The sequence below is a fragment of the Pollicipes pollicipes genome, unplaced genomic scaffold (assembly GCF_011947565.3).
Source record: "Pollicipes pollicipes isolate AB1234 unplaced genomic scaffold, Ppol_2.1 Scaffold_4002;HRSCAF=4701_pilon_pilon_pilon, whole genome shotgun sequence".
Lineage (NCBI taxonomy): Eukaryota > Metazoa > Arthropoda > Thecostraca > Pollicipedomorpha > Pollicipedidae > Pollicipes > Pollicipes pollicipes.
The window spans coordinates 7,210,344-7,231,226 of NW_023596420.1; the positions used below are offsets into that span (position 1 = coordinate 7,210,344).

At 58.5% G+C, this 20,883-nt stretch overlaps 1 protein-coding gene across 1 annotated transcript in view; it reads right to left on the bottom strand.

The window, feature by feature from the left end:
• Positions 1-587: 587 nt before the first annotated feature.
• Positions 588-20,883, bottom strand: part of LOC119093473 (protein bark beetle) — a 57,212-nt gene continuing 36,916 nt past the window's right edge. Inside the window, exons 12-33 of the mRNA XM_037216428.1 lie at positions 20,464-20,627; positions 20,078-20,304; positions 19,043-19,231; positions 18,435-18,652; positions 17,966-18,073; positions 17,214-17,340; positions 16,200-16,335; positions 15,398-15,607; positions 14,371-15,162; positions 12,832-13,740; positions 12,330-12,448; positions 11,469-11,607; positions 10,688-10,944; positions 10,196-10,407; positions 9,668-9,898; positions 8,981-9,105; positions 8,440-8,565; positions 6,005-6,130; positions 4,773-4,902; positions 3,807-4,011; positions 2,585-2,835; positions 588-2,200 (exon numbers count right to left, since the gene is read on the bottom strand). Coding sequence (XP_037072323.1) covers positions 1,676-2,200; positions 2,585-2,835; positions 3,807-4,011; positions 4,773-4,902; positions 6,005-6,130; positions 8,440-8,565; positions 8,981-9,105; positions 9,668-9,898; positions 10,196-10,407; positions 10,688-10,944; positions 11,469-11,607; positions 12,330-12,448; positions 12,832-13,740; positions 14,371-15,162; positions 15,398-15,607; positions 16,200-16,335; positions 17,214-17,340; positions 17,966-18,073; positions 18,435-18,652; positions 19,043-19,231; positions 20,078-20,304; positions 20,464-20,627 — 5,526 coding nt within the window. The 3' untranslated portion in view covers positions 588-1,675. The remainder of the gene's footprint in view (positions 2,201-2,584; positions 2,836-3,806; positions 4,012-4,772; positions 4,903-6,004; positions 6,131-8,439; positions 8,566-8,980; positions 9,106-9,667; positions 9,899-10,195; positions 10,408-10,687; positions 10,945-11,468; positions 11,608-12,329; positions 12,449-12,831; positions 13,741-14,370; positions 15,163-15,397; positions 15,608-16,199; positions 16,336-17,213; positions 17,341-17,965; positions 18,074-18,434; positions 18,653-19,042; positions 19,232-20,077; positions 20,305-20,463; positions 20,628-20,883) is intronic.

Below are 20,883 nucleotides of genomic sequence, written 5' to 3' on the forward strand. Positions count from 1 at the left end.
GAACATGTGAAGAACACGTGTCGACGCATTAACGTTTCGTTGTATGAGCAGATTGAGCCATAAGATGCCGTCAAACAACGTAGCTTAAATCAGGATATCTCTAGCAGGTGCCAGCAATATACTACAGACCAGACTATGTCGGTGCTGACGTGACAGCTCAGCGGTGGCACGGTATTTTCCCTATGCCCCTTAGATCTGTGCTATTCACGGATTTTCAGCCAAGACTCACTTAATATATTAACAGTGCAATATACCAAATAGCTAGGCTTATCACTAGTCGTAAGGATCGTGGCTGGCCGCGGCATCTTGCGGCGAACATGATCAGAGTTCAAATCCTTGTGTTCAGGATACAAAGACTTACGCGATGCTACCGCCAAGCTAGCCCAGATTCAGGAGGGGTCCCGGCCCAGGAATGGCCTTTGGACCTGCGAGGCACCACGGAGGACGGTGCCCGCGGGCCGCCGCCAACAAATATTCATGAAATTAGCGACTTATGTGGCGAATGCCTGATAAATGGAAGTGCATAACGTAGTTCCCAGGGGGCCGGTGCCATCTTTAGGATACAGCCAAAATGCAGCCTTGTTCTTATAAAGTATGTATATTTGTAGAAAACGTGTGCCACCACAACATGTCCACCTGCGCCCTGTAAACAAAGTCGCACGCATCTGGCGGCTGTGGGCGCCACCCTCCGCTGTCCTTTATGACTAGACAGTACGCGGGCGCGGAGACAGATGCAAACGCCAGAGGCAGACAGCGATACCATCACCTACCAACGATGAAGGCCGCGTCATTGACACGGCTTGGGGCTAAACTCCAACCGCTGGAGGCTAGTGACCCAGCTGACCGAGGCTAGGGCCCCAGCGTTGGGGACCAGTCGCACGGTGGAGACGGGAGCACATACTTTGATGAGGAATATCGGTGAAACGACGCGAAAAGACGGAAGCGGAGCCTGGAAAGCACGCTTCACATCAGGGCAGACATACCATTCGCCCTTTAGATATTACACAACTGCCGCGAAAGTTTGTTTCACGGTCGATAAACCCCCGTGGCAATGTTCGCTGCTGTGCGCAACCATTTCCCATGATAACACTTTATTGTGATCCACTTTTAAATACAACCCTGCCTCTCGCTTAATATGGACGGAATCGTGATGAGTGGAATGGTTGATGATCAATGCATACCATATTCGTGATGTAGCATGATATAAACATTGGAACACTGGAGCCCACTCGCCCTCTTTAAAAATATACACAATATACGCTTCAGTATGACGTGATTTTCAACTATTCACACGTGTCTCACACATACGTCCACGATTCTGAGACGGGGGCAACATGTCTAGCACTTGGGACCGCAAGGAACACGCTGCAGCAGTGCACCCCCCTTCTCAGCAGTGAGGCGGCGGATACCGCCAGCGTCGATACTGGGCAGTGATGAGGCGTAGAGGATAGCGCCGCCAGACAACCTCACGCGAATGCACCGGCCGCTTCCGATCCGACGTGTGATGCTGCAGCGCCAGTATAAACATATCACAGATCAGGCCGGGCGTCCGTTCACTGGACGCCCGCCACTGGCCGGAGCGGCCGGTCTGCCGCCTGGTCAGCCGGAGCGGCCGGTCTGCTGTCCAGTCAGCCAGCTAGCCTTCGGTGGTGCGACCGGCGGGGGGCGCCCCCGCTCACATGGCCGTCTCGAGCGGCTGGGAGCGCGTGCGGCCCTGCTGGAAATAGTCGTCGGACGCCACACTGGGGCTACGCGGGAAGGGGTCGGCCGAGCGGGCCACCTGTACACCACCTGGCGACGGCGTCGGCTGCGCCGCTACGCCCTGGTACACGGGGATCGTGTCCGAGCCGGCGTCCTCGTCGCCGAACGGGCGCTTCAGCTCCAGCGTCGAGTCACTGCCGCCCGAATCGTCGGCCGCCGGGTGGGCTTTGCGGGGCTCCAGCTCGACGGCGGCGCCGGCGCCCGCCGCTTCCCACGGGGACGAACCCCGCGACGTGAAGGTAGATCGGTCCAGGTAGCCGCGATTCTCGTAGCCCATGTCGAAAGTGGGGTGCACCATCGCGTCTACGTTGGCGTTCTCCAGACGCGGGTCATGAGCAAACCGGTCGTCAAAAGTTGTCGTCGAGTGCGTCTCGTCGAACGACGGCTTGGTGATGGAGTCGATACTACCGCCGGTGGCGCCGTCTGGCATCGGGTTCGGCTGTGGGCGGACGGGTGGCGTCAGCGGGTTGACGTTTGTGTATGTAGGGGAGGGGATGGGGTGGGGAGGGTGGAGAGTCAACATTAACACAATGGTGGCATCGGTGATAACATCCATTACTAACCCCACAATTCCGTCCACTGCCCCCCCCCCGCGCAACGCCGTCTGTGGCCTCAATCGTGGCACCCTTCTTGCCCTCTTCACCCGGTTCGCCTTCTTGCCCTCGCTGCGTCTGGTGCCCTGCCCTCGCTCCGTCTGGTGCCCTGCCCTCCTGCCGTCTGTTACCAGGTCCTCACACCGTCGGGGGCCCTGCTTCCACAGGGTCTGCTACCCTGGCCCATTCCGGCCGGTCCCCTCTGGGGTCAGTGCCGGCGCCTGACTCACGTTCGGCCGTCGCCGGTAGCCGGTGCCGCCGGACACGTCCGAGAAGCTGCTGGCCAGCGAGCGGGTGCTGCGCACGCTGCTGCGAATGCTGTTGCGGCGCTGCAGCTTCTCACGGTGCCGGTGCCGCGACTTGGCCACCCACAGCACCAGGATGACGAGCAGGAAGAGCAGGGCCGCCGCGCCGGCGCCCAGCACGCCAATCACCACGTCGTCGCGCGTCCATGACAGCGGGTCGGCGTGCACGCGCGGGTCTGCGGCACACCGTCACAGGCCAGCCGTCAGGGCGGGCCAGGTCACCAGAGCCGATCTGCCTCACGTGGTGACCAGCAATGTCACGTTAGGTCGGGTCACGGCAGTGGAGCGGAAGCACACTGAGCTAGGAACTGCAAGGTCAGGTTAGGTCACACTGATCTGATGTCAGATCACGGGGCCGAAAACTTTTAGGTCAGGACTGCAACGAAGCGTGAACAAGTAACACCGATGGCACGCCCGCAAGATCCGGGATGCAAAGAGGGAGGATTCACTGTCCTCTGAGGCAAGATGTCTGCGGGAGGATGCTTTGCTGGCCGACTTTGAGGCTAACATCGTGCATTCCACTCGTAAAGATTTAAGCGTATTGCAGGAATACGTGACACGTGCGTTTTACAGAAGGGACGCATACACCCACGCCAGCGGAGGATGACCTTGACCTCTCAGTTCTGATAAACATAACATGCAATGTACATGCGCGCAATGCAGATATCACCAACTTCTTTCAGAAATGAAAAACATGCATGCGCACACAGAGTGCCGTTTCGGATCCTATGTCCGGCCGAGCTGTCTCGCGGGGACACATCGCACGCAAACGCCTCAGCGATATTCGTCATCATCGCCCGGGGCAGGTGGAGCACATGTCCACACCCGTCCGTAGGCTGTATTGTCCACCCGGGATGGTGCATCGCATTCATACACTTCGACCGATATCAGCGACTATTAATCTGATATGTCGAGAACGAATCGCTAGTGTGCAAGCTGGAGGCAACGAATTCAGGGTGGGACAGAGAGAGTTTCCTGACTGACTAAAATTGATCATTAATCCTTTGTCACTGTGTGCAGCCACATGACTCAAAACACGACTCTGCCCCCTCCCCTCCCGAGCAGGGAATGTCTGGCGGTCGCGGCGTGCTCTCCATGGACAATGTGGGTCGGGCCCGGGGTTCAGAGCCGACCGCCGAGTGCTGACCCATTTCGCAGAGGAAGGGCAGCTGGAGGTCACAGCGTCCAGTGACGACGCGCCGCTGCACGAAGTAGCTGCAGCCGCTGACTATGTCCAGGTGCTGCACCCAGACGCGGTCCAGCCGCCAGTTGTAGCGCTCCTGGCGGCCTCGGATGTAGCGCACCAGCTGATCGTAGTCGGTCCGCAGGTACGGCATCGACGCGTTGTCGTCCTACCGGCAGAAGAAGAGGCCGCTGGAGTGGGCGCGAGCGAGGCGGCGGCGGTGGCCACCGCTGGGGTGGGTGCGGACCAGAGGCGGCGGCGGTGACCACTGGAATGGGGGTAGGGCCAGCGGCGGCGGTGACCATTGGAGTGGGGGTAGGGCCGGCGGCGGCGGTGACCGCTGGAGTAGGGGTAGGGCCGGCAGCAGTGGCGGTGACCATTGGAGTGGGGGTAGGGCTGGCGGCGGCGATGACCGCTTGAGTTGGGGGAGGAGGGGGGGGGGGGGGCTAAACGGGGGTGGATGCGGCACCTCGGCAATCGCCTTGTTCAAATATTTAGGCTATTATCGCAAATTATTGTACTTTGTAGAAGGCAGGGATGGAACGCACTGCTCTCAGGGGTATCAAAACGTTGGTAAATTTTCATCCGTCCGTTTGTTACAAGCACGTTAATATCCTCGCCGCCCAGCCTGAAGTAATCACTCGCTGTTATCGTGACAACTCAGCGCAAACAGCCGAAGTTGCTTTCAGTAGGCCGACTCATTTACGCAAAACTGATAAACATCGCAACACGACGTTCGTCAGGTCCGGCAAGTCAATTGTTCCCGGATAAGGAGCCACCAGCCCCGCGTTCCCAGATAGGGAGCGTACGTCTCCATGTGCCCGGATAGAGGGCCCACGTGCCGGCGTTCCCGGGTGGGGAACTGACTTCACCGCGCTGCTCGCCCACGCCAGACGTCATCGAGCGGCGCGCGGTGGACGGACAGCTTACCAGACAGAACTGCTTGGCTTCGCTGAAGTTCAGGGGTGCCGGCATGTACATGAAGCAGGTGGTATCGACCAGAGTCCAGCCGGGCGGACACTTGCCGCTCAGCAGGGATCTGTTGTTCATGTGGAAGTTGCTGCGGACACCGGCCGGCCAATGGTCAGGCGCAGCGCACGACGGCCGCCGTCGATGTCGATGCACGTGCACAGAGGCCACCAGGCGCCTGGCTGCTCCCAAACCACGGCCGCCGTCGATGTCGATACACGTGCACACAGAGGCCACCAGGCGCCTGGCTGCTCCCAAACCACGGCTGCCGTCGATGTCGATACACGTGCACACAGAGGCCACCAGGCGCCTGGCTGCTCCCAAACCACGGCTGCCGTCGATGTCGATACACGTGCACACAGGGACCACCAGGCGCCTGGCTGCTCCCAAACCACGGCTGCCGTCGATGTCGATACACGTGCACACAGAGGCCACCAGGCGCCTGGCTGCTCCCAAACCACGGCTGCCGTCGATGTCGATACACGTGCACACAAGGACCACCAGGCGCCTGGCTGCTCCCAAACCACGGCCGCCGTCGATGTCGATACACGTGCACACAGGGACCACCAGGAGCCTGGCTGCTCCCAAACCACGGCTGCCGTCGATGTCGATACACGTGCACACAGAAGCCACCAGGAGCCTGGCTGCTCCCAACCACGGCCGCCGTCGATGTCGATACACGTGCACACAGAGACCACCAGGCGCCTGGCTGCTCCCAAACCACGGCCGCCGTCGATGTCGATACACACGCACACAGAGACCACCAGGCGCCTGGCTGCTCCCAAACCACGGCTGCCGTCGATGTCGATACACGTGCACACAGGGGCCACCAGGCGCCTCCAAATCAGTATCAGTCCTGCACCCGGGGTCATACTTGAAGCTGCATTTCCCACTGCCAAGTCTGGGGTAAGGAATGCCTCGCGTCATTATTCGGCAAGCGATTGTAGCGGAACAACGTTGGTCGGTAAATAGACATGTAGGCAGATGATAGATAGACATGTAGATAGATGATAAATAGACATCTACTAGGTGGTAAATAGACGATAGACATAGACATAAAACGGCATGTCAGTGATGCGGTGCACAGCCACGTGTGTCAGTGATGCGGTATGCGCACCGTAACACGGACGCGTTCGTGAAGACGTAAGGCCTTCTGAGCACGGGCCGCCACGGCAGGCAGCAGGCTCTCCCACCTGAAGTTGACTTCCAGCAAGCCCTGGCCGTCTAGCTTGTCCTTGATGCGTCCCTGGATGGCTAGCGACTCGTTGTAGCCCCACCAGTTGTGGCGGGCGTCCAGTGGGGTGCGCCACACCTCATACCTGCCGCGCCGCCAAATAACGCCTCAGCACGCCGGGTCGCTCTGCGAACCGGGGGCTGCCCGGCCACCCCGCTCGGCACGCCCGCCCCAGCTGGGGTCCGATTGATGTGACATAACCCCGTGCAAGCTGAACAGTGAGGCAACCCCGACTTTCACAGAAAATGGGTGGCGTGGCTGGCAAACACTGCGCCAGCGCCACCGGAGACATGTCGGGCAGCTGCGGCTTCCGCGGTTACGATCAATCGGGAAATCCAGCTCCGGCCTCCGCGGATACGATCAATCGAGAAATCCAGCAGTCAGCAGCACCGCAGAGCACTACAGCAGTACCGCTGACCGCGAACAGGCACCATCCCGGCAGAGTGGTGGCGCTTTCCATGACGGTCATCGCAATAGCAGCCGACGAACATGCCGGTCCTCCGACCTTAAGAGGGGGCCAGGACGTCAGGGGCACGAACGAGCGCGCAGCAAAACACCAGTGCAAAGAGAGAAACTCACCTATAGTTCGAAATTTTAAGATCTTGCCTGCGAACAGAAGGAAGATGTTTCAGTAAGCCACGTGCGCGTGCCATGATATGCGGCGTGCTCTCTCAGAACCCAGCAAGCGAGACCAATTTGGTGTACCCGGCGCTTTCACGCCCCCAAAAGTCGCACCACCATCATCCGCACCCCTGTGCACGCACGCACGCACTCACGAACATAGCTAGGTGTGCTTGTGCATGGAGCAAAGGCTGTGTGCGTGTGTATCTGGTGGCAGACTGACAGATTGTGCAACAACTCAGTGCATAGCAGGGCTCTTCATGGATTTGATTTCCAGGATCAATTGGAACTTAGTCTATCAGTTCTAAACCCAATCCACGCGGATCCAACCCGTCCAGTCTGTCAGAGCAGCAACAGAAACACAGCCCCACACCGCGGGAATCAGCCCCACACCGTGGGAATCACAGCCTCACACCGTGGGAATCCTGCATGTTTCAGCCCAGCTGAACACGCAACGCCCAATTAAGTGCACATATTTTATGGATTCATATCCCCAATAGAAAACTTCCTCCACACCCTTCACGACGTCCCAATCCGTTTGAACAAATTCCAAGCCCTTACGGCAGATTCAAACTCGTTCTCGGCCAATTTTAGTTAGTCCCGAAAGCATGGCTTTCCCAGTTATTAAAGGGCTCTTGTACATGCAAATAGCTAACAAACGTCCCACTGAATGTACTTCATATGCCAAGACGTGGACAAATCATGAAAACTACCACTCGTTCTTGCATTTTTGAATTTGGCACCCTCCCTGCCACTTGATGCATCAGCTTTTGCAGCATTGATTGTGCATTATTTCCAATTTGTTATCATTAACGATACCAAAACCGTTCAGAATGCAGTCAGAGCCATCGTTCCCTGTCACGCATCTTGCCTTTCCTGTCCTTGCAATGTTTGTGCATTTGACACGACAAACGTGGTCTGCAATGGGCTAAGAGCTATCATATCGGCAAACACAAGCACTCATTGGTTCAGCACCTAAACTGACGTCGGAACATCATGGAACACACTGACCATCTATCTTCTACATCTCTCTATGACAATTATGCATGGCCTTCAAGGCGTGACCGATGGTTGTTCACCATCCATTAGATAACATGAAACTCGTTTTGATAAAAAATTGGCGTTAGACAGAACCTAGCTGTGGATGTGAACAGACAGTGTTTTGTCTAGATGTCGAGCCACAGCACACGACGGCAATGCCAGGCGCTATCATATTTCAAAGCGATGTTAAGTTAAGTCAATGATAAGGAAGGCCTCAAAATTTCCGCGCTCTTACTGAAACGCTTCGGCGATAATCGCAAAGAGAAACGTGACACGCGAATCACGTAAATAGACGAAACGTACCATGAGAAATCATCAAGCCAAAGGGAACGCTGCTATATCTTGGATCACAATCCGAAAACAGAAATACAATGTTTTCCAATTTTTATGCGAAGTAGAGTAGCGCTCCCTTGACATATTTTGGTCCTTGTATGGAATGCGCGGCCATTCAACGTGTTTTGTGTATGATTAGCTGAGAACTGACTCAAAGAGGCTAAAAACTAATTAGCGAACGGTTTCGGGAAAGGTGGGGGAAATGCAGCGGGGACTTCATGTACCGGCCGAGTCGGCCCGTACATGAAGATAGGCTTGACGGTGTAATGAGCTTTGACTCCCAAATTACACCAGTGCTCCCTCCGACACATCCCTACGGTATTCAATGAAAACATAACGGCAGGCACCTCGCAGTGAGCCCCGCCCGCCCTGTCCCCGTGTGGACGCATGCCCACTCACTGCGTGCGGTTAATGGTGACCAGTTCGTAGTTGTTGTGCGGGTTGACCAGCACGTTGTCGACATACTGCTGGCCGGCGCTGCCCGCCAGGATGGTGGTGCGCTCCTCCGGATCCGTGGCGTGATTCCTGCGCCGGCCGGCGGAGGTCCATAGTCAGCGGCCGCCGACGGCACGGCGTCCCAGTCACAGCGGCCAAGCGACGCTCTCAATAAGTGCGTTGCTTCATCGCATCCTTATCGTATCCCACCACCACCACGTTTTAAGCCCCTGTCCCCCTCTTTCGCCATCTGATCTGTGTCCTATCCAGACGCCACCACGTCCTAACCCTTACTCCCTCTCTTTCGCCATCTAATCGGTCACCAGATGCACCACACCGAACGACTGGCCACAGCCACAGTCGCAGTGCAGTGAGTAAATCTGGAAGTGGAATGCAAATGTAATCGAACTTGAAATATACACCTTTTTGCATGCGTGACCCAAGCGGTTGTCTCGAACAGCACTACGACGCTCCCAGGCCACAAATGACTGGAAGTTTCGCTTACCACAAGAAGCCGTTGTGCGCGAAGTTCTGGTAGATGGGCAAGTGGACGCGCTCGAAGCCGGATACCTTCATGATGTGGAAGCCGTGATTGTTGTGTACCAGATTGTAGCTGAAGTTGGCGACCACCTGCGATATCATAACAAGGACAAGTCAATACAAAATACATACTCTTAGGAGTCATCGCCTCAAGGGAATGAAGCAGTGAAAAATGATGTCGGCTACATCGTTGAAGACAACAGCATGTTCTCCGGATTCACACCAAATATTCATTTTAACCAGCTGTTCCATCCATGCGCTTCACCTCTCTGCAAAGTTTAAGTCTTGGCATGGGTTCTGTGGAGGTTATGTACAGTCACTTGGCATATATATACTCTTGTATATATATATATATATATATATATATATATATATATATATATATATATATATATATATATATATATATATGGGGATGTACAGTTGCGTGCGTGAGTACGTGAGTGCGTGCGTGCGTGCGTGTGCGTGTGTGTTTATGTTTGGTTGTCGCCACCAAAGCAGTAGCAACCAGCAGGTGCATCACAAAAGTAACATTTTAGGTTGATCAGCACGCAGTGGAGAATACGACAAAAAACAACAGTAAATTAGACCTGCAGAGACAGCCAGCTTTCTCATTTCCACCACTCATACATCGCTGTTTCAGATATCCTACCTGGGCGAATTCCAGCACGTTTTGATATGTGCAGTTGGCGCGGGTGAAGTAGTTGTAGTAGAGGATGGCCTCCTGGTACGGTGACGTCTTGCGCCCCTCCACATAGAGCGTGGACCAGCCGTCGTTGTCGCTGAACAGGTTGAGGTAGATGTAGGCCTTGAGCGCCGTGGCCAGGCCGCTGGAGTCGGCGCGGATCCGCAGTCCACCCTGGTTGTGCTGCAGCACGTTGTTCTGCCGGCAACCATCACGACCGTGGAATCGCGTGCAAACGAGCGTCTAGTTTCACCAAATGTTTGTCTCTCTCGCGTCAACCCGCATCACCAGCATAGGCGGACAGGAGCCCTCTTCACTGCAGGTAGTACAAATATGTGCTCAACAGCGATGATGTGCCCAGAGACAGCCCATTCCGTGCGAGAAGCCATTCGAACTTGAATGCACCAGCTTCGCCGCCACCCTGCCTTCAGCCCCGCCTGACAACCCACCCGATCCGTCTCCGTCCGCCCGGGCCGCCCTGTCAGCGGCACCCACCGTGAAGTAGAGGTGCTGCGTGTTCTGCACGTCCACGTTGACGGCGGCGCGACTGGAGGTGAAGTTGCCGTAGAGGCGACGGCCGTTGCGCAGCAGCCGGTTCCACTCGAGAGTCAGCGTCGGGTTGATCTCGCCGGCGTTCATGTAGGAGATGCCGCCGCCCTCGTTGTCGGATATCTCCGAGTAGGAGACGTTGTGACGCACGTCCCGACCTGGCGACAGACACGAAAAAAACTTAAAACTTATGAAACTTAGGAAACTTACTTACGGCACATGTTGTGCTATGCTCAGTTGAGGACACGGCTGGGGCACACTTCAACTCTCAGGATAGAAACAAACGTGACAGTACCTTCGGTCCCAGGAGCCTGGATGCACAACAACAGACCCGTGTGAGAAACACCAACTCCGACCAGATTTCAAAAGTAGAGTTGGTTCACGCCGTTATCGGAAGGACGCAGCCGCGGTGGAGCAAGAACATGCGGCGCCACTCACTAAAGCCAATCGAGGAGACGGGCAGCGTGACGACCTCGGCGATGAAGCCGTGCCTGCTGCCGGCGCCGCTGGCGTGCAGCTGCACGCTCAGCGACGTCTCGTTGGTGGTGTGGAAGACGGTGGGGTCGGCGGCGTCGGCCGTCAGCTCCGCCAGTCGCCGGGACGTCACGTTGTAGATGTCGCCGTCGTACAGTCGGAGGAAGTCGGGAGTCAGCAGCGGCTCGTCGGTCGAGTTCACCAGGTTAAACTGCAGCAGCCTGCGGCATAGGTGCTGGTTAGGGCGCAGCTACAGGCATGATTGTCACAGTAAAGGCGAGGGGTCACAGGCACAGGCGAGAGGGCCACAGCTGCAGGCGAGAGGGTCACAGCTACGGGCATGAGGGTCACAGCTACGGGCGAAAAGGTCATAGCTAAAAGCGAGAGGGTCATAGCTACAGGCGTGAAGGCAGTAGTGCGACCAGAGCAAGGGTGCGTAAGCCAAACTACAGCATCAGGCACGCAGGGCAGGCCAACGCGTGTAAGCGTCTTTATCGACAGGTACGGTGTGGTACTCTGGAAAGCTGAAGCGTATTAAAGGCGCTTAAGACCAGCACGGCGTATGTCAAAAAATGTAAATACCAGATCACGGCAGGACCGGCCATCATCAAGGCCAAGCATGACTGTGCTGCAGACAAGAGCACTGTTAGTGTCCAGACTGTGACAGAACACCGACTGCTGACCAGATAAGCTGTTACGGACTACATCTCAGGCAGAGGCTGGCTGACATAGACCGGCCACTTGCCTAAATCCAAAGGTTTTGATGCGGGCGGCGGATGTGAAAATCTTGACGCAGTCCACTGGTCTGTTGTCGTACTTGTAGTAGACCAGGATCCTCTCCTGCACTTGGATCTCCTTGTGCGCATCGCACATGTCCACCATGCCTGTGGGACGGGCGTCAGGGGCGTCAACACTCAGCGTCGCGGCAGCTCGCTGGGCAAGCAAAGTGAAGCGAGAAACGACTACGGCCGACCGCACCGGCAGGCCTGTGCTTCAAACGGCGCTCACGCCAGCCGCCTGTCCAATCAGAACACCCTCAAACGGCACTCACACCAGCCGCCTGGCCAATCAGAATGACTTAAAACAGCGCTACACCAGCCATCTGTCCGGTCAGAACGCCTTCAAACGGCGCTCACGCCAGCCGCCTGTCCAATCAGAACACCCTCAAACGGCATTCACACCAGCCGCCTGGCCAATCAGAATGACTTAAAACAGCGCTACACCAGCCATCTGTCCGGTCAGAACGCCTTCAAACGGCGCTCACGCCAGCCGCCTGTCCAATCAGAACACCCTCAAACGGCACTCACACCAGCCGCCTGGCCAATCAAAATGACTTGGAACAGCGCTACACCAGCCACCTGTCCGGTCAGAACGCCCTCAAACGGTGCTAAAACCAGCCACCTGTCCCATCAGAACGCCTTCAAACGGCGCTCACACCATTCGACAGCCCAATCACGCATTAAACGCCGCTCACATCACCTGCCTGTTCAGTCAGAACACCTTGAAACGGACAAGTTGAGGAAGATTAACGGGACGTAAATTTCAGCACCTCGCACTGGCTTACCACTCTAAACAGTCCAAACAGTAAAGGAACTCATTTGCTCACCAAATAGGTTGTAGGGCAAGGCAACCTGCTGGATGGGGACGAACGAGCTGCGGCCCGAGCTGCGCGCCTCGCCCGTCAGCATGATGGTGTTCATGCCGATCCCCAGGTTGTGGTGCACCCTGACAATGTGTGGCACAGTGTCATCAAGGCGGCACGGCGCCCGAGCCAGACACAGGCAGGTCAGGCCATGAGAGAGCGGCCTACTCATGGGAAGGAGATAAGTCACTATAGTACCTGCAACCCAAGAACCGGCATCAACAAGCGATGCAAACTTGACAACAGGCGTTGAGCTGTCGTAGTTATTTTACCACCTGAGCTGACAGAAACGAATACAACATCAGCGACGGCTTCTCGGCTCAAAACAAGTTATTCTCAAGCCTCGGCACTCGGCTCCCGGCCTAGGATGGCGCGTGAGAATGCCGTTTTGCCACCTGTCCGATACGGCGGTGACGGGCAGCGCGGTCGGCCGCCGTAGGCCATGGTCACGAGGCGCCTGGCTCACCAGAGGTGCATGAAGTCCAGTGAGTGTGTGGGGTTGACCACGGTGACGCCATCGCTCAGGCTATTTCTGACGGTGACGGCGCGCACGTCAGGGGACATGAACACGCTGAGCACGGCCGGCGACTTCTCTCCGTGCAGCCAGCCGGCGCCGACCACGTCCACGAAGTGCAGCTGAGACTGGCGGGTGCGGCGGCGGCCGTGCGTCTCCACATCGTGCAGCCGCTCGAAGAACGACTGCACCTCGAAGCTGGGCGTGGCGAAGCGCACCCCGCCCCAGGCCTGCGTCGTGTCGTTGACGTTGCTGTCGCCGCACTCGACGAAGACGTAGCGGTCGCGCCAGTGGCAGCGCGGCACGGCGTGCAGCGGCCGGCCGGTCATGCGCAGTCGACAAGCGCTCAGCTCGGCCTCGGTGCCGGCGCACTCGAGCGGCTCCGGCCAGGCCGTGACCAGACTCACAGAGCTGGCGTGGAACTCGGCCCGCCGGCCGTGGCGCAGGTGCACGTTCACCGTGGGCCGTCCCAGCTGGCGGCAAACCACCTCGGCGTTGCGGTCCGAGAAGCGCCGGTCGCACACGGGCACCCACTGCACCGTGGTGGCGTTGAAGAGCTCGAGGAAGCCGGCGTGGCCGCCGCAGCGGCCGGCGGCGCACAGACGCAGCCGCGTCGGCCGCTCGTCGTGTCCCCAGAGCTGGCGCTGCGCCAGGGCGCGGCCCACGCGGTAGTGCACCTCCTGGCGCGACAGCGGGCGCAGCGTGACGCGCCGCTTCTCGTCGCCGACGGCCAGCAGCGTGCCGAGCACGAGCAGGCCGACCGACGGGTAGAACTCGAGCGTGACGCCCGGCTCCAGACGCAGCGTGGCGCCCGGCAGCACGGTGATGTCGGACCGCACCACGTACGGCTGCGGCCGCCACCTGCGGCAGAGCGCGGCCAGGCTCAGCGGCGGCGCGGCCACCGCACACAGTCCAACACACGGCCACCGGACACAGCCCAGCAAACGGCTACTCTACACAGTCAACACACGGCCACCGGACACAGTCCAACAAACGGCTACTCCGCACAGTCCATCACATGGCCACCCTACACAGTCCAACACACGGCCACCGGACACAGTCCAACACATGACCACCGCACAGACCAACACACAGTCACCCGACACAGTGCAGCACACGGCTACTGGGCGGCGCACACAGTCCAATATACGACCGCAGCACACATTCCAACACACGACTGCCGCACACATTCCAACACACGACTGCCGCACACATTCCAACACACGACTGGCGCACACAGTCCAAAACGTGCGTCACAAATGGGACAGCCGCCAAAGGATCGGAAACCCATGCTGCAATATCGCATTGTCATGGTCAAACATATTTCTATAGTAATGATATAAAATTATTTTACAGTTAGCGGTCACCAGAGATGTTGTAATATTACCAGTGCCAGGAGTGTCTGGCTCCTCTGGCGGGTGGAGGTACGCAGCAGTCGGGTGGTAGCCCGAGCCACAAGCCGGTGCCGGACGGCCAGCGCACTGCACTCACCTGAGGGTCAGGTTACGCCGTATCCGGCCGCCCAGGTTGTCTGGGTCCGGCTGCGGCTCGCGCTCCAGCTCGCTCTCCTCCGGCCCCGCCAGCGCGTCGGACGTCAGGAACGGACTGAACTGGGCGATGGCGTAGCTGTTCCAGTCGTCGAAGTCGAAGATGCGCTCCCGGATCTGGTGCGGGTCGCGCGTGCCCCACCAGTTGTGGCGGGCCACCAGCTCGGTTGCCAGACTGGAGGAGCGCGTGCCCGCCAGGAACTCGTAATCCATCTGGTTGCGGCCGAAAAGATTGTGCGTCACGTTAACGCGCTGCACGCCGCGCACTTCGATCACGTGGCTGGCCGGGAGGGATGGCGCCGCGGCCGTCAGCGGCTGCTCGTTGAAGCGCACCTCGTTGCGCGTGAGGCTGGCGCTGACGTGGCCCTGGATCTCCGACTGGCTGTCGATGTCCACCTGCACCATGAACCGGCCCGTGTTGCGCCGCATGGTGTTGCCCGCGATCAGCAGCTCCTTCTCCATGCCACGCACCGACAGCAGGCCCGCGTCCCGGCCACACACGTTGTCCGAGAACGTGTTGCGCAGCAGCTGCAGCCGCGCGAAGTGGCCGCCGATGACGCCCTCGAAGTCGCGATTGGCGGAAAACGTGTTGTCGGCGATGTAGACCGAGTGGGTGAAGTTCTCGTTGTACTGCCACACGAACGGCAGCGTCAGGTCCAGGCCACCACGGCGGTTGGACGTAATGGTATTGTTGTCCAATACCCAGTGGAAGAGGTTGTTGGACAGCCAGTGATCCCTGTAGCAAAAGATGGACGTCAGCTCAGTTAGGAAATAATTTAGCACCAATGCGCACATAACACAAAAATATGCCACCATGACCGCTAACATGCAATGGAGGCACAACAAATATTTTAAAAATCTGGATAACGGTCGGCTACCCTGAAACGAAAACAACGGAGACCCGAACGCCGCCCGTCGTACACCTGACGATGGCGAGAGCCAGCACCGGACCAGGCCGACGCTGCGCGCACCTGGCGAACTGCCGGACGCCGGCGCCGTTGTTGTCGACCCTGGTGCGGTTGATAACGACAGTCAGCTCGGAGATGTTGCGCGACACATCCTCTCGGTACGGCGACAGCAAGAAGACGGCTTCCTCGCGGCTGCCAGATATCTCCGAGTCGTACAGCTCGATCGACGCGTTGGCCTTGCGCAGAAACAGCTCGCCCTGGTCGCCGCGGTACCTGCAGACGCCAGCACGGATGAACCAACCGCCCCACACTGACCTGCTCAACCGGACAGGGCGACGGTACACATAACGAATGCGGCACACAATCTTACCCAACGTCAGCACAGAGTACATTTACTAGGGAAATATTGTGATGGCTAGGCATCCGTTTTACTGTTGAAGAGACAGAGCCTGCCAATGACCAGTTTTTAGGTAAACATGTAGAACGCTTAGGCATACTCTCCCGTGCAAATTTATGTCTCACTTTTGCTACGAGCTTTCTCTGGTTTGCAATAATCAGGAGGTTTTGGACTTAACATGGGTTCGTACGCCCTGTATGGCAGAAGACTGCAGAAGCCGAGCTTTCATTATTTTCGTGTTTGAGCGCACAGCCTTACAGCCATGCATGATGACAACACTTTAGTTGTGAAGGCTTTGTATGGGACTGATGCAATCATTTTATGCAACTATAACCTCCCAGTCTTTCCAGGAAAAAGTCAAAATCATTCAGCGTTGCTGGTAGACATGTATCTTAATATAGATGTCCTGTCCGAACAGCACGTGACTGCATCGAGCCTCGAACGGCTAGCTACGACGCCAGGCCAGACCTGTTGTAGAAGAATGCCGAGAGGCCGTGTCGGTTCTTCCTGATGAGCGAGTTACGCACACGCAGCCTCGGCACCCTGCCCAAGGCCCGCCGCCACCGGAGCAGCGACGTCGGTCGAACCTCCCGCACGTCAGTGCCTGGCGGGCGGACGGGGGCGTGTCAGGCCGCCGGCGCGCGGCGGACGGCAGTCAGCCGGGCTCGGCGCCGCCGTCAGCTGGCCGGGGCTGCTGAGCCCCAGAGGGTCAGCAATCGGCCGGACACTGAGACAGGGTGTCAGTCGGCGGCCGGGGCTGCCGAGCCCCTGAGGGTCAGTAGCCGGCCGGACACTGAGACAGGGCGTCAGTCGGCGGCCGGGGCTGCTGAGCCCCCGAGGGTCAGTAGCCGGCTGGACACTGAGACAGGGTGTCAGTCGGCGGCCGGGGCTGCCGAGCCCCTGAGGGTCAGTAGCCGGCTGGACACTGAGACAGGGCGTCAGTCGGCGACCGGGGCTGCCGAGCCCCTGAGGGTCAGTAGCCGGCTGGACACTGAGACAGGGCGTCAGTCGGCGGCCGGGGCTGCCGAGCCCCCGAGGGTCAGTAGCCGGCTGGACACTGAGACAGGGTGTCAGTCGGCGGCCGGGGCTGCTGAGCCCCCGAGGGTCAGCAGTCGGCTGGACACTGAGACAGGGCGTCAGTCGGCGGCCGGGACTGCCGACCCCTTGAGGGTCAGCAGTCGGCTGGACACTGAGACAGGGTGTCAGTCGGCGGCCGGGACTGCCGACCCCTTGAGGGTCAGCAGTCGGCTGGGCACTGGGACAGGGTGTCAGTCGGCGCCCAGCGCCTCTCGCCAGTGTCCAACTACGGCTGCTGGCGGCAGCAGCGGAGGCTGACCACCAAATAAATCTCACACATGTCGGTGGGCAGCAACGTCAAGCAACGGATGTGTGCAGTGGACGTTCAGCGTCTGACGTCTGCCCACAATGTCAACATTGGTCAGTCATCCAGACTCCCGTCCGCTCGTGTGGCGGTCCACTTACGTCTGACGGCTGTCAGGAGGAGGACGACGCCGCCGCTGGCTGGACCGCGCGTCACGTACCGCAGCGTGATCTGGTAGCTGGACGAGCTGATGGGGAACGCCAGGAGGTCCCGGCGCAGCTGCCACGTCTGCCGGCCGCAGACAGTAGACGCGTCAGCAGCGGCAGGGCAGCCGGCTCAGAACTCAGCCAACACACGACCAGCGCGTCGGTCGCGGCAGACCAGCCGGCTCAGGACTCAGCCACGGCAGACCAGCCGGCTCAGAACTCAGTCAACACACGGCCAACACACGGCCAGTGTGTCAGCCAACACACACGCGCGCGCACGCACGCACGTACGAATCCACACCTACGCCCACGCCCCTCCCCCCTCACAAACGCACAAACACATGGCGCGCGCATCAGCCATGGAGCTCTACCAACACATGGACAGCGAGCCAACCCTCTTTCAAGGACATCACTGTTCCGCCCCCAAGTGCACTTCCTAGAAAAATGGTCTTCATTTGAGATAATTCCCGGTAGAACAGACAGTCGACAGCAATGTGATTATTCACCACAGCCTCCAATATCGCCGAGCACTATGACTTTGCGTGGGCTTTTCTTCTGCAAGTGCACTGGAAACATCGAATACTGAACTTGCCGTCAAAAATGGAAACACCAGCGAAACACCGAGCTTCTAACGGCACACCAGCCGTCGACAGATGAGCTGGATGTCCACGACAGCTGCGTTAACACCCTGATTCCAGCCCACTCACCACAGCGCTGGGTCGGACCTCGTAGAAGTCGTAGATGTGAAGGTCCTCCGACGAGTCGTCGGCGCCCGGACTCAGCACCTGGATCCCGATGACGTTCTCTCGCGACGTCTAAGAAGACCATGGAAAGCACTGTCACCAGGCCGCAACAGAAGTCCCGTACTTCTCCGTCCATCGGAGAAGGCCATGGGAAGCACCGTCACCAGGTCACGACAGCACTGCCGTACTTCCCGGTCCAACGCACCCAGCGCGAATTTTCCACCCGATAAAGTTGGAGGCGAATCCCGCGGAAGGCACAGTTGGGGTAACCAATGGAAGCACAGTTGTCTAACAGACATGCCTGTCATTTTAGAACGTTGCATGCCACCTTGTACTCCCACCATCGAGCCGGTGGTCCCATGTCCCAGCCGTCCTCAGCGGACCGGTGTCAGGTCCGGCGGCCGTCCTCCCCTGGGCCGGCCCGCTCTCTCACCGTGACGTAGAAGACGCGCTCGGTGGCGTCCTGGCTGCCTTCTGTCACCAGGTAGGTGGGTTTGTAGAGGTCGAGCTCGAGCCGGGTGGCGGCCGACGGCAGGCTGACACGCCTCTCCCGCGCCAGGCCCACCCAGCCAAGCAGCTCGCGCCGCTCGTGACGGCTCAGCGCCGGGTCATAGTGCAGGCCCGACTCGCCGTTCTCCTCCACCAGACAGTCTGCGCGGCGGCGTCAGGCTACGCTCAGCCGGGGCCGCCAGCCGGAGCGGCGCGGCACGCGGACAGCACCACGCCGACGGCAGCACGTCACGGGTGGTGCGAGCGGGCGCCGCCCGAACGATACGCGCGATTATTGTCAACCGTGTTGTCAGCCATGTGTTGTGTTGTCAACAGATGAAGGTTAACCAAGTGTCAAAGCCCACCCCGCAAACAGAAACGTGAAATTCGGAAGGCTCTGGAACGGGACATCAAGAGCATCTATCCTATCACATATTTCCAAACGCACTACGCTAGCGAAACAAGGCTGCCCAACAGCGGAGAGATAAGCGAGAGCACACGGAGGTGGCCTGATCGGCACGAAGTTGGCTCGACTCGACTGACGTCACTCACCTGTCATCTCCATCCAGAGCGTTCTCATGGAGATGCCGTGGCCGCGGTTCATCTTAGCCTCGACGCGCTTCAGGTGGTTGACATAGTCGATCTTGAATACGTCGGAGAACATGACGCCCACGCCGTCCCCGTCATTGTTTGTCAGCACCACCGACTCCAGCACGTGGTGATTGAAGTCCATTCGCAGCGCTGTGGTAGGTGAGAGATCACGCTGAAGCGTTGGGGAGCGGCACACAGGTTAGAAGCACTGAATATATGCACCGGCAGTTCCAGTACGTCAGTGCCAAGGCTTACTCAAGTTCAAAGTGGTCCAAGAAGCTTGGAGTTTGCGAGGCATTTCGGCTTGCTTTCCATGGAGCAAAAGCCATGCATGTCGAAGCATTATTCACAAAAGATGATCTAAGTTTACGGTTGGGAGATCACTCATCACGGTTTTACTCTTCGCATTTTCACCCTGTGATTGGGTCCATGCATTCACTGAGTTGCTTAAAATCAATGTATAAGGCTATACCCCGACCTTGCTGTCTTCTTACCGAAGCAGCCATCACTACTGGGAAACAAAAATGGTACAGACAATATATACTTGATCACAAGCACCGGCTACCACCAGCAAGCTTTGCCCTGTGATAAGAGCCCAGCCACACCGCGCAGCTGCGTCCCGAGATAGCTCTGCTCTACAACACGACAGAGTGACTAGCCGGCGCCAGAAGCTATTGTCCTCACTGAGAAATGACACGTCACGTGCCACCCTCCAAACGCTAGGTGCTAAGCAGTCGGAGGCTTCAGTTTGGATACGGCGCAAGCCCGAACAGTTCAAGAGTCCGTTCCCGGGGCATACCACTACCGAGCGTGAGCCCGAGCCGCGGTTCATCACCCTTTCACCGGAGCCCCTAAGTGCTCGCATGTCCCTCCCCCTTCCCCGTCTCACTGGGAGACAGTGTCGCGGCTTCTGCCCTCTAGCGGCGCCAGCGCGTGCGAGTGACGTGGTCTGCTTCCCGCCAGGGCCGCCCGGCGCCCGGCCGTCTCCCCGCTCACCAGGCCCGAATGTGTAGGTGGCGTGATCGATCAGCCCGGCGTGCTCCAGCCAGACGTTCTTCAGGATGTTCTTTTCGGCGGGCAGGCCGAACCGGACGCCGGCCCAGCTGACATCGGAGCAGCGCAGCGCCACGTCCGCCTCGTGCGGGCACGTGCGCTCCAGCTCGTCAGCCGACTCGTGCTGACACCGGGTCACGTCCGTGTCGGTCACCGAACACCGCACCGAGCTGCCGGTCAGAGGTCACCGTCACCAAGACCGCCGTAAAGGTGGATGGGCCTACTGTACAGTAAACACCTCGTGTGAGACAGGAGAGCTGCCGTCAACAACATCAACGCTTCCGTGGGGTGACCGTGTGTTGGTTGGTGGGCGGCAGCCGGTGGCGCACCTCATGAGAACGCGCGAGTCGAGGCCCTCCAGCGGCACCTGAGCCCGCTCCAGCCGCCAGTCCAGCGGGTTCAGCACCCAGCCCAGCTGGCGGCATACCAGCGCCGCATTCAGCACGCTCCAGCCGTGGTCGCACACCGTGCCCCACTCGTTGTTCAGCAGCACCTGCCGGCAGCGGATGTGGCGTCAGAGCGAGGAACCGACGGTAGGATACGGCGGCCCGCGAGCTCTTCAGCACACCCCACACCAATCAGGTGGCGTCAGCGCGCTCAAAGTCACGGCAATGTAAGTAACCATGAAAGCGGGCACGTCTATGAGGCCATGATCGCTGACATGATGTGAAAGATGGCCAATAGCCCTGGAAAGGCGGCTAAATGTTCCCTTCTCAGCAGTATCACAGTCAGTCTGACCAGGGTGCGGT